At 35.0% G+C, this 13,409-nt stretch overlaps 1 protein-coding gene across 5 annotated transcripts; it reads left to right on the top strand.

The window, feature by feature from the left end:
- Positions 1-816: 816 nt before the first annotated feature.
- map2k4a (mitogen-activated protein kinase kinase 4a) lies at positions 817-12,649 on the top strand. 5 transcript variants are annotated; one of them, XM_026221259.1, is made up of 12 exons: positions 817-1,034; positions 3,439-3,471; positions 6,271-6,373; positions 7,238-7,412; positions 7,518-7,637; positions 7,713-7,832; positions 7,919-7,970; positions 8,082-8,209; positions 10,249-10,326; positions 10,416-10,564; positions 10,810-10,855; positions 12,047-12,649. In XM_026221259.1, the coding sequence occupies exons 1-12, from the start codon at positions 923-925 to the stop codon at positions 12,158-12,160; spliced, it is 1,230 nt and encodes a 409-aa protein (XP_026077044.1). In that variant the 5' UTR covers positions 817-922; the 3' UTR covers positions 12,161-12,649. The 5 variants fall into 5 exon arrangements, with proteins under 5 accessions (XP_026077044.1, XP_026077063.1, XP_026077054.1 ...); XM_026221278.1 differs by lacking the exon at positions 3,439-3,471 and having other exon boundaries at positions 818-1,034; positions 6,283-6,373; XM_026221269.1 differs by lacking the exon at positions 3,439-3,471 and having other exon boundaries at positions 818-1,034.
- The last annotated feature ends 760 nt before the right edge of the window (positions 12,650-13,409 follow it).

The raw sequence follows: 13,409 nt of genomic DNA, 5'->3' as shown, positions 1-13,409 counted from the left end.
TGATTCATTCAGTCATTTAGATTAACATTTAGATTAACAACAAAATTTATTGAATAAATTAATTAATACACTGAAACCAACCACTAATAAAATATGATTATAATACTGAATACAAATAGTTATCGCCATCATTATTCATGTAATCATAACTGATTCAGAGAGTACTACATATTACACACACTTATGAATCTGAATGAATTTTGAACATGAATTTTGGAAAAAATATTTTGTAAATGTTTTTCTATGCATGTAAAATCTCCTCGCCCCATTGTTTACTCTGCAGTGTTTCCATCTCATTCTATTCTATTCTATTATATTCTATCTATATATATATATATATATATATATATATATATATATATATATATATATATATATATATATATATATATATTATTTAATATTTTTCTTGCAAACTACATGCAAGTGTGTGTGTGTGTGTGTGTGTGTGTGTGTGTGTGCACGCGAGACAGAGAGACTTTTTTTACTTTAAATTCTTCTTTAGATTAGATTGGATTAGATTAGATTCAACTTTATTGTCATTGCACATGTGGGTACAAGGTAATTAAATACAGTCAATGTACAAGCAATGTATTGAATCATCAAAAATCTTAAGTAAACAAAAGTGTGCAAGAGATTTTATTGTATTTATTAATTTATTTTCTCTATTACTCTTTTTTGTCTCTTTTTTACTTTGATGGTTCAATCATGTTTTGTATTGTACACAGGTAAAATACTTTGACATTAATGTGAGAGAGAGACAGAGAGAGAGAGAGAGAGAGAGAGAGAGAGAGAGAGAGCGAGCGAGCGAGCGAGCGAGCGAGCGCGCGCTGTAGGTTACTCTGCTGTTTCTGTTTCTGTCTCTGCAGTGCAGCCAGTCTATGATTGCAGCCCAGCGCTGGCTGCTGGAAGTCAAACCCGAATGGCGACGTCCAGCCCCAGCAGTAACCCTGCAGCAGCCTCCAGCCTGAGCAGCAGTGTGCAGCACCACCCGAACCAGAGCCAGCACAGCAGCACCATGAGCAGCATGCAAGGTCAGAACCAGCCGAACCGCACATGCTCCCGGTGACAGTGTACACACACCACCTGAGACTCGACCATACCGCAATACAAGTTCAGCTCTCGACTTACAGTCGCGTTTACACGCTCTCAAGTGTGTGTTTTAAACTAGTAACATCTGTTTATCTGCTCTTCACGAGTAGTTTTATTGTAACTTCAGTGTCCTGTAGCCGCACGGCTAACAGCTTCAGTCAAACAGGGACAGGCCCATTAATATTTCATTTTCTCAGCGTGATAATTGCATTGTTTACTACTAACCCAAGTCTAAATTAACATTTTCTAAGTCCATGTCGCAGCTGATGTTATAATTATTGATTTAATGTCATCGTTTGGATTCTGACTGTCGTTGAAGTTTGTTGACATTTTTAGCTTGGTGGCTAGCGGTACAATAATGCTAATGCGAACTTCAGGTAAATGCGAGGGGCATTTAAAGTGTCGTTTCTTAATAAATGTAAATACTAAGATGGTATTTCAGTTATTTATGGACAATAGATATACGAATACCTGATTTCGTGAAGAAAATTACACTGTTAGACAGTGTAATTTTAGTAAAATCGTAATTTTAGTAAAAATAGTAAAATCACCGCTAATCTGTATGATTTAAATATCATAAACCAAGGGTTTTTTATTATTTGAGATGCCTGGGTTCCCCAAAATATGACAATCCTCTCGTTATACTGTATAAGTTAGTTTATTGGAAACCCCAATTTATACTGTAGTATTTTTTTTTTATAAGAAAATATTTATTTTCTGTTAAGTTATTACGTGTTCACCCCCCCACCCCACACATTTAGTACTTTACTATTAAAAATGATTTTTTAAAAATATATATATAAAAATTATATCTTCTTTTCTTATTTGTATTTCTTATTTTATTTACCTATTTACTAATTCATCTATTTTAATCAATGTTTATTTAACTGCATCCTATTGTTATTTATACTTCTACTCAATTATGATAATTTATTATAATGATCATTACTACCTCTACATGTTTTAAACAGGTTATCTCAAAACTTTTCCTTGAACCCCCAAGCATCCCCCTGGCCCGCATTTTTGAAAAGCATAAATCACAACATGTTTATGATTGTGATTTGGGTAGTTTTATGACCCAATCTACCACATGATATATGCATGATTGAATATGAGTCATTTAGATAATAGTGACTCTCTCTGTGGTTTATTTTGGACGTGGTGTGGTGCAGTGGTTAAAGATACAGGCTGCAAACTGAAAGGTGATTATATAAAAGTGACTATGAAACAGTAATGAGAATTATGCATAATGCATTTTCCCACCAGATTTTGGTGTGAATATGAAGCTGACATGTTTTTTGAGAGATTCACTTCTTGGTGTGTTTCCTGATTGGTTTATGTGTAGAACTAGTGTTTTATATAATTCATTTTCATGCTGTTCTGCATTGGTTTCGGTCTCTTTATACAGTTATAAAGACTATGTGTCTAGTTTGAAGGATGTAAAAACCTGCCTCTTCTCTCTGTTCTTCTGTGGCTCTCCATTATCTCCTCGTCCACCACACCATCATTCCTGTATTTCCTGTATTTGGCTTGGTTTGGGAAGGTTTATTCACCGGCTTCGCTTTTACACTGGAAGAGGAAGTGCATGAATTATCTTCACATGATTTATGAAGTTAATCTCTGCGTTCTTGTGTTCAGATAAGCCAGCTGCGTAAGAAATGACACGTTTAACTTTTGTGCATCATTGTTGCAAAACTTCCTTACTGTTGTCTAATGTCATTAATACGTTTTGAATAAGAATAATGGAGTGCATTTTACAAGAACAGTCTTTCAGCGTCATAACGTTACATTTGATTTTGACGTGCTGCTTGTGATACCTTGTAATTAAGTTTTTTAAGTTTACTAGCAATTTCAGATTTCCAAATTTAGTTTTTTTCATTGTGTCTGTCATGCAATAATCTTAACGTGACTTCTTTTCCAACCCTGACTTTATTTTTTTCAGTTTGACGTTCCAGCTGGACGGATTCTTTTAAATCTGTTGTTTAAGCAATGAAACTCGATATTTCTCTTCATGATATTTTATCTCTTTGCCTCTTCTTTCCCACAATCCTCCCTGATGCCGGACCACGGTGAGAGCCAGAACAACTGTTGTTTATATCTGAATGGTTTCATTTTTGTTTTGCCGTCTTCATTTCTGCGTCCTGCTGTTGTGTGTGAATCTCCTCTGCATGTACACACACATCTCTCATGTGTAGCGGTTCACTGATGCACATCCCGACACACAGGTTTGGTTTGAGCGAGCTTCAGATGCTTCATTGCTTTGAAGAGCAGGTTTAGGTGGATTTGAAACAGATGAAGGTGTTTTTTCCGGATCAAACCATGTGTCGTTGTTCTTCTCACCACCAGGGTTTCAGATAAACCTGTCTGGACCTCCTCAAAGTAAGCCAACCCTTCTGAGCCGTGTCTGTTTGCTGGTTTCGGGAAGCCTGTCCTCTGCTCGACACTAATCCATCCACACACGGTTTCTGCTAGACTTGTGCTGGTCTAGGACACAACGAGCCGCATCCTATCATTATCATGTCAGAGAAGGTGGAACATTTGATGTGTTTAACCCCAAAATGACCAAAATAAACATACGAAGAAAACTTTATTGTTTTTATAATAATAATAATAATAAAGAAATATGTTACCTAAAGAAAAAGAGTAAAGCAATCACGTACCTTAATTAGTAAATTAACAACAACTACTGCCATGATGTAAAAAATGCAAATAATTATTTAATGCTTAATTCAGTTATTTATTTAGTTGAGTTCTTATACATCGTGATAGTTTTGATGGACTGCACTAAGAAGGTGCTACAGTAAAAAAATAAAAAGGAAAAAATTGTATAGCAGGAAATCTAATTTTATTTATATATATATAATTTTTTTAATTATTATTTTTTAGTTTTTTATTTATTTATTATTTATTTATTATTATTTATTTATTATTATTTATTTATTATTTATTTATTTATTTATTATTTTTTTAAATTTATTTTTGTATTACTATTATTACAATGACAACTAATTAAATAATCTAATTGTTCATTAATTTATATGCCATTTGTATTTAACAGACATGTTTAGTTTACCAGTGTATTTTTTTTTTGTTGCATGTAATATATATAATTCAACATGTAATGCAGTTTATAATTAATATATTAATGTATATGATATTAATCAATATAAATTATGAATACAGTAATTATTCAATAATATTTAACAATAATAATAATAATCTCGGTGGGCATAGTTTTTTCAAAAGCATAAAAAAAATCATACTGACCCCACGCTTTTGAATGTTAATGTACTTAAAAAAAAAAAAAAAAGTACTTTATTGTGCAGAGAAAGTTTTTCTCTCATTCTCATCACCAGATTGTATTATTATGTCTATATCAGAATTATTTCATCCTCCCTTCTCTCTAGATATTTCAGTTCAAGTCATTAAATCAGTCGAGCACTAGTCAGTATTTCCACACTGTAACCCGTATCTCCACACATCAGTTTCAGACGAGCACATAAAGAGGAGCTCTGTGAGAAATCGGCACAAGTCTAAAGCTTGGAGCTTCCATTGACTTTGGGGCAAAAATATTGACTCCGGGACAGTCGATTGGTCCTGACTTTCATTTGATTGAAATTAAAACCAGCCTTTACTTGATCAAGATCTCTTCAGTGATAATCAAGCATGTATTTTCCTCACTGATCAGTGGTTCACACACAGTAATGGAAGCTCTGCTGGTGGTTGATTCGGGTGTTTTAGGAGGGGTTTTCTACTAACCGGTGCAGTCAACATTGCCTTGGGGGCTGTAGCTGTCTTCCCTGTTTCTGGGGTCTGCATTTTGTTTAGTGTTGAGCACTGCTGGGATGTTTTTGGCATGAGCATCTCGAGCAAACACCAGCTTGTTGGGACATGGACGCACATGAAGTGAGGTTTCTGAAATGTTGGGATTCATGCGGTGCAGGGGAAACAGAGAGGTGCTTACTCACATTTTCCACTTACTTCCATGAATCTAAAGGGTTGTTTGTTTTATGTTAACATTGTTTTCATTTCTCTTTTGTCGTGTAATTTTCACTTATTCGCTAGGGCTGGGCGATATAGCTAAAAATAATCACGATATAATGTTTCATATCATTCGGTAACGATAAAGTTAAAGTTTTTGAACAAAGAGCAGTAGGAAAAGCTGAATAGGGTTACTGTTCAAAATACTGGTGTACAATTGATATAAAATAATGTGAATGTTATTCATTTAAAGAGATGGTTAATAATTAAGCAGTCTTATGTTATTCCTTACAAAAACACCTTAGTGTTCGATTAGTTTTCTCACATTTTGCGTCTTTATTTTTATGGGTCATATATATATATTTTGTGGTTTCTGTGTTTCAGTAAAAAATAAAATTATTTTTGGTTTTGGATGAAATCATTTAGGTGGAAACGGACCAAAATAATTTATTTGATCATGCATTTTGATGCATTTAGCAGAAATAATTCTCAGGTAGTAATTAGTAAAATTTGTTCAGATTAAATATCAAGAAGCCCTGAACAGCATAAAAAGTTCAGTTCCCCAAATATAATTACAGAAACTTTATTTTCAGTTTTTTTATGATTACTATTTCTCCCACGTTGTTTGGATTGGCTTTATTTTTGCGGTGGGTATTGTTAGTGCTTATGAAGCACACCTCACTCTCTGAATAAACCATACAGATTTACAGATTCATGCATCATTTTGTGTTTGGGTTATGTTGGGTTTTGCATGTGGTGAAGTTAAGTTTCTTTCTTCCGATGTTGATTTGGATCTTCTGTTTTGTGTCCGGATGTGATCACATCTTTGTAACCCTCGGTTGTCTGCCTCGAGTGGATGTATCTGGGGAAAGATGTGCTGATTCAGTCGTGTTAAACGCAGTCCCTGTCCTCTGCTGCCAGGTTTGCTAAAGCCATCATCACCCTCCATGTGTTTTCTACATCGTGTGATGAAGATGTCCTGATGGCTTTAGGAAATCTGGCTCTTTGGTTCCTCTCCTGTGCATGTCTCTCTTCACACGACCCTCCCTCATCTTCCATGGTTTAGTTAGAGATCTCATCCTGTGGCAACCTGAACCAAATACACCTGCAACTTTATCTTGACGCTGTCTGAGTGTGTTGATTTGGGCGTGAAATGACTGTGGTGTTTAACCTGACGGTCTCTTCCTCCTCTGTCAGGTAAACGTAAAGCCCTGAAGTTAAATTTTGCCAATCCTCCAATCAAACCCACTTCCAGAATCACTCTGAACACGGCCGGACTTCCTTTCCAGAACCCACACATGTGAGTACAGACCATCTCGTGGCCCTTTCACCCTAAAATGAACTGCTGAAGAATAGAATAGCTGAAAATGTACACGTCCTCAGGCCATCGGAGGTGTCGATGAGTTTGTTTCTTGGAGAAATGTAGCATTGCATCACTTGCTCAGCAGTGGATGCTCTGTAGTGAATGGGTGCCGTCAGAATGAGAGTCCAAACAGCTGATAAAAACATCACAATAATCCACAGCACTCAGTTAGTGTCCAATGAAGAGAAAAGCTGTGTTTGTAAGAAACAAATCCATCATTGAGATGTTTTAACTTTTGCTTCTAGCTAAAATGCGAGTCTATAATCCATAATAACACTTCTTCCAGTGAAAAAGGTCCATCTCCTGTCATCCTCTCACTTCAAAATCCACTGTTTTGGTCTGTTTTTGTTTTATTAAACAGTGCTTGATCTGTGCATATTTCACTCCTGATTCAGATGAGACGACTCTTTCACTGGAGAAGGAGATATTAAGGCTAGAGTACTTAAAAACAAAGTTAAAAACATCTTGATGATGCATTAGTTTCTCACAAACATGCAGCTTTTGGCTTTTATTCGATGGGCTGGAGTGGAGTGGATTAAATAGTTTAAGCTTGCTTCAAGCTAAACGTCTCCTGTTCATAACATTGCTCTCCCCAGTGAAATGGATCTGTGTTTGTTTGTTTGTTTGTTTTTTAGCTTTTTCTATCCAAATTGGTTCAAATAGTCATCAGATTATTGGATATTTAATTGCACCCCTAATCAAAAGCCTGTGAGTTTTGGAGCTTCTGTGGACCGTGTGTTTCCAGCCTCAGCCACGATGGCCTTCACAAGCGTGTGTGTGTGTGTGTGTGTGTGTTTCCAGAGAGCGGCTGCGGACACACAGTATCGAGTCGTCTGGGAAGCTGAAGATCTCTCCGGAGCAGCACTGGGACTTCACAGCCGAAGACCTGAAGGATCTCGGCGAGATCGGCCGAGGAGCGTACGGCTCCGTCAACAAGATGGTGCACAAACCCAGCGGACAGATCATGGCTGTCAAAGTAAGACACGCGTCACAGGTTACTGACCGCTGGCAGCTGTGCTTCAGGCTTTAGATCCAAAACCCAGAATAGAAGTCTCTTATCATCCGTGTGTTTGTGTGACAGCGGATCCGCTCGACGGTGGACGAGCGCGAACAGAAGCAGCTGCTCATGGATCTGGATGTGGTCATGAGGAGCAGCGACTGTCCTTACATCGTCCAGTTCTACGGGGCTCTTTTCAGAGAGGTGTGTGTGTGGTTTTAGGCAAGCCGTCTCATGTTTTTAAGAGAGTGTTTCTGATTCACAACGCTTCTTCCTCAGGGGGATTGCTGGATATGCATGGAGCTCATGTCTACCTCCTTCGACAAATTCTACAAATACGTTTATTCCTCTTTAGACGAAGTGATTCCCGAGGAGATTTTAGGGAAGATAACACTAGCTGTGAGTTGTCATCTGTTCAGTTTTCTTTGGCGTTTCCCGAGCGAGGCGTTCAGTAACACGCTCTTTGTTCTTCGCTGCCGTTTCAGACTGTGAAAGCACTTAACCACTTAAAAGAAAACTTGAAAATTATTCACAGAGGTAAGAGAGGCAGTCTGATGAGAATGTGTTTCTTGAGGAGGTGTAAGTGGGTTTGGGTATGAACGAGCTCTGTTTTACGCAGACTGAAGCTCTTTCATGGTCTTTCCGCAGACATAAAGCCATCGAATATCCTTCTGGACAGGAAAGGCAACATTAAGCTGTGTGATTTTGGCATCAGCGGACAGCTGGTCGACTCCATCGCCAAAACCAGGGACGCAGGCTGCAGACCGTACATGGCAGTAAGATTCATCATTTCTATATTCGTATATTAACACTAGCATTCAGATGTTGAGGTTGAAAAGATTTTTTAAATGATTTTGAACAGAAGAACGTCTCGTCTGCTCACAAAGTCTGCATTTATTTGATTAAAAACATGGTAAAAACTGTAAAATTCTGAAATATTATTACAATTTAAAATAACTGTTTTCTATTTTAATGCATTTTAAAATTTTATTTTAATCCTGTGATCAAAGCTGTATTTTCAGCATCATTACTCCAGTCTTCAGTGTCACATGATCTTCACAAATCAGCCTAATATGAAACATTTCTGATTATTATCAGTGTTGTGCTGCTGCGTGGAAACTGAGATACATTTTATTTTTCAGGATTCTTTCTCTGATTAATAGAAAGATCAAAAGAGCATCATTTCTTTTTTTTAGATAGAAACCTTTTGCAACATTGTGAATGTCATTAATGTCTTTTTGATAAATTGAATGCATGATTGCTGAATAAAAGTGTGTTTGTATTTGTGTGGATATATATATACACACACACACACACACACACACACACTTTTATATTATTATTATTATATTATTTAGATAAACATAAATATAATAAACATAGTAAATATGCATGTTAAATTAAGTTTTTATTCCATATTACAATGTTTTTATAATAATGTTTTTTTGAACATGGATTAATGCAGACATAATTTGTTTTGCTACAATAAGTGTTATTCAGTCATTTATTTTATTTTTAATAACAGTGTTATTTTTGATCACTTTTTTGTAACATTTTTAGAAAAAACAACAACTTATTTCATAATTATTGGCCAAAAAAGTGAATTCCATAAATAGGAACTGAGTAACTTCCTCTCCTCTTTTGTGAAGCCGAGTGTGTGGAGAGTGATGTAAGTGCAGGAGCGTCTGAATGAAGCTCCGCTCTGCAGTGATGATGATGATGTCATACTCTAATCTGAGCCATGAGCTCATCATCATCCTCCCCGGAGATTCCTCACACTGCATTATGACATCAGTGTGTTGACCGATACTCACAGCTGTTATACACACACACACACACACACACACACTCCTGCTGCTGTGTGGACGGAAGTGTGTGTCGGGAGCACATCTGTTTCGGTTGTGTTTGGGCCGGTGAAGCAGACAGTCTGATGTTCTGGAAAAGCACCCTGCTGAACTTTATTCAGAGCAAGACATTTCATCACTGTGTGTGTGTGTGTGTGTGTGTGTGTGTGTGTGTGTGTACTGATGAATGAACCCATGGTCTCAGGGTTATGATATATATAGGACTTCAGAATAAATGCTTTGTTGATTCATGCCAAATTTAATAAATGAAATAGTCTTGACAATGAAAATAGTTCTGACAGTGAATCATTAGACAACATTTGCGACACATGTACCCTCAAAATTGTGAGGTATTTCTGACTGAAACACGACAATGATTCAGAAATGAAGGAAAATTTTATTTTTATTATTATTATTATTATTATTAATAATAACAATAATAATAAAACTAATAATAATATTAATACTTCTTTTTTTTCTGTTTCAATAACATACACTAGGAAATGATGACCTTTTATTAATAAAATGAATAAATAATAATAATAATAATGGTAAATATTACATAAGTGTTCTTAAGAATAAGATACACTGATGATTCGTGCTAAAATAAGAGCAGCGAAATAAAAGTAATCCATTTTCATTTCAATAAATATTCAGCTTTTAAAATGCTTTTAACCTCAGCAGTTATTTTTTCATTTTATTTTGCTTATTGCTTAATAAAGTGTTTTGTTTGTTTGTTTGTTTAATATGATTCAGTGCTTCAGCAGAACAATCTGTTCCAAACATTGGAGTACATTTATTTCTTAATAAAAAAAACAATATCATTAACTAATCATCATCATAAACGGTAATAATAATAGTAATAGTTTTTTAGTATTGCATGCATCATGCCAAATTAAGAGCTGCTTAATGTATGTATTTGTAATGCATGAAGGCCATGTGTCTCATGTGTCTGTGTGTGCCTCCCTCAGCCGGAGAGGATAGACCCCAGCGCCTCCAGACAGGGGTATGATGTGCGCTCAGACGTCTGGAGTTTGGGAATCACACTGGTGAGGGAGTCGAGTGATCGTGTGGTCATGTGATCTCCGACGGGATGTCTGTGTGATGTTGAAGGTGATTTGTGTGTGTTCTGCTGCAGTATGAGCTGGCCACAGGACGCTTCCCCTACCCAAAGTGGAACAGCGTGTTCGATCAGCTGACGCAGGTGGTGAAGGGCGACCCGCCGCAGCTCAGCAGCTCAGAGGAGAGACAGTTCTCCCCCAAATTCATCAACTTCGTCAACCTGTGGTGAGAGACACACACACACACACACACACACACACACACACACGAGCCTTTCCTGTTTGTCAGAGTTTGCTGACTCAGCTCAAGGGAAGTAATTACTCTGATTTATCCTGCGATCACATGATGCACACAGCGCCTCCTGCTGCTCATTCACAGCAACTGCACGGGCTGGAGATTCAGCGTCCTGTCAGTCTGACCTCAAGGGTTTTCATTAAAGCTGCTCATTTTTGTTTGTTTGTTTCTAACAGCCTTACAAAGGACGAGTCAAAAAGGCCAAAGTACAAAGAGCTTCTGGTGAGTTCCTGTTTCCTGCTGAAGCCACACACTGTTTCTCTGATAATAAACGGGTTGTTGAGGTGAAGTTTGAATGGAATGGTAAACCTGGGCATATCAGGGAATTCTTTCATATTTAGAACTGGAGAAAATTCTATGAAGTCTTGATCATGGAAATTCTGCTTTATTTAATTGGCTAGAATTTGCAGTTTGTCTCTGTACATTATTTTTACTTATTTTTTTAAAATAAAGAGGAAACTAATTTGGGTATGTAAGTTTTTTTTTTTTTAAACAGCATTTTTTTGTAATTCTTGTAAATTAAACTCATGAAATTATTGTTGTAGTAGCTATTTTAGTAATACATTTCTTTTTTGTTTAGAATAGTATTTATTAATGATTTTTTAAAGGAAATATTCTCATTAATAACAAAAAAGAACAAAACAGTTGTTGTTGTTGTTGTTATTTTATATGATCTCATATTATTTAAGAGATCACAAAAAATAATAATTTGTCACTAATTTTCAAAAATATAATAAATGCACTTTCCCTTATGAATATTATAAATGAACCTAAAAGCTTGACATTTGAAAAAAAAAAAAAAAATATATATATATATATATATATATATATATATATATATAGCTTTATATTTATATTAATTTGTACGTTGTGTTTTTTTTAAAGAGTGGGAATTTACTTAAATAATTAAAATAATTTATATAACAACAAAAATAATAATAATTAAATTCAGTAATTTCAGAATTACATTTATTATTATTTTATTATTATTATTATTATTATTATTATTATTATTTACAGATAGCATTTTCTTAGCAATTTCTACCTAATAAAATATTTAAAAGTTTAACATAATAATAATAATAGAAAAGTATATTCATCGTATAAACTTCCATGTCCTATATTTGATTAATTTTAGTGACTCTTCCCAGTCCAGAAATCACACCCTAATTTATCCAAGTTTTATTTCCAAGATGGCAGGAATCATGGCTCTTAAATCTGACAGTTGTTGAGGCGACAAAATAAAATATGAACTATCATGAGGTCAGCTCGTGTCATTTTAGGTGTTTCAGCAAATTTAGTCTGGTTTTGAATCATGCTTCAAATGTTATAAAAGCACAGCTCATTTAAGACGTGCATGTGAAACTGTGAAGAATAAGACTGAAGTAAACTCTTCCCTTCTCTGTCTCTCAGAAACATCCCTTCATTCAGATCTACGAGGAGCGTACGGTAGACGTGGCCAGCTACGTCTGCAGGATCCTGGATCAGATGCCCACGTCCCCCAGCTCCCCCATGTACGTGGACTGAGACCAGACGCATTGCTTTCTCACAGAACGGCAGTATTAAACCAGGAAAACACACGAGAACACAGCGGTGTTCAATACAAGCTCCACTGTAAAATACCTCCTACCCTCGTCTCTCTGTCTCGCTCTTACTGTCTCACACACACACACACACACACACACACACACACGTATCTGATGGGACGCGTGGAGGTCTGGCCTCTCGCAGATGCGGAATAGTGATTTTAAACAGATATAAAGTAATGAAATAAATAATAAATAAGCCTGGAATTGTATTTATACTTCTGAAATCACTTGTGGAATATATGATTCGGAAAGCCTTCGACGTACTGGAAATCTGCTCGTGTCCTGTCCCTCCTCTTCATGTATGTGATATTAAACGTGTTTTGTATGTTAAGGTGAATGATGATGATGCAGAGGTGTCCGGGGTTTCTGTAATCCTCACTGTACAACGACTATGTTATTAAAATAAAACTGAGGAATATGGAAAGGATGTTTGGTGCTTTTTTAAATATAAAGTTAATCTTATTAAGAAAGAAATCCATTGATTTGACATTTATCAAGTGATTTTACATTTTATTAATTTTCAGGTTTTTACACATTAATGGCTTTAATAACTTTTATTATGAATAATTCAGTTTACAGTGTAATTTGTTCTATAATGTAATTCTTCACATTTTTATATTAAAGATCTTTATTGTTCTATATTTGTACTGTAATCTAAACAAAATATTAAGTATATAATTACAAATAATATAAATGTAGATTTAATTTTTTTATATTACAGATTTTTAAGTATATGATTTCATTGTTATTTTATTTTCTATGTATTTTTAATTTATAATGTAATTATAAATGCTTAAATTTTTGTATTGTTTTATATTTGTTATATAATTATTAAATAATTATATAACACTTATTTTTTTAACTTTCACACTTTAAATATAGAAGTATAAATAAAGGTATTAATATGAGTAATATGAATACTATTTATTTTATTTATACACTTTTTAATTGTATAAAATGGCAGCTTTATAAAAAATAATTTCATTCACATTATTTTTAATCAAAGGTACGTTATTTAATGATTTGAAAAATAATATATATTTTTTTAAGTTTTACTTCGGAGATCTGCGCACTTAAAAGTATAATCGTTCAAATTTAATAATAATAATAATAATAATATAAAAAGCGAACTGGTAAGTGTAATGCAAATAAGAATGCAATGTCCATTAAACGATTCCTGTTACTTT

This window comes from Carassius auratus, chromosome 3, assembly GCF_003368295.1.
Source record: "Carassius auratus strain Wakin chromosome 3, ASM336829v1, whole genome shotgun sequence".
In the NCBI taxonomy this organism is placed as follows: Eukaryota; Metazoa; Chordata; class Actinopteri; order Cypriniformes; family Cyprinidae; genus Carassius; species Carassius auratus.
Note: the sequence above shows the minus strand (reverse complement) of the source record. Positions and strands in the feature narration are given on the sequence as shown.

Bases quoted from the DNA above. Each gene is read 5' to 3' on its own strand.
- map2k4a (XM_026221259.1), top strand. From the start codon at position 923: ATGGCGACGTCCAGCCCCAGCAGTAACCCTGCAGCAGCCTCCAGCCTG. The intron at 7,638-7,712 runs GTGTGTGTGTGG...CTTCTTCCTCAG, and splicing joins ACGGGGCTCTTTTCAGAGAG to GGGGATTGCTGGATATGCAT. The intron at 7,971-8,081 runs GTAAGAGAGGCA...GTCTTTCCGCAG, and splicing joins CTTGAAAATTATTCACAGAG to ACATAAAGCCATCGAATATC.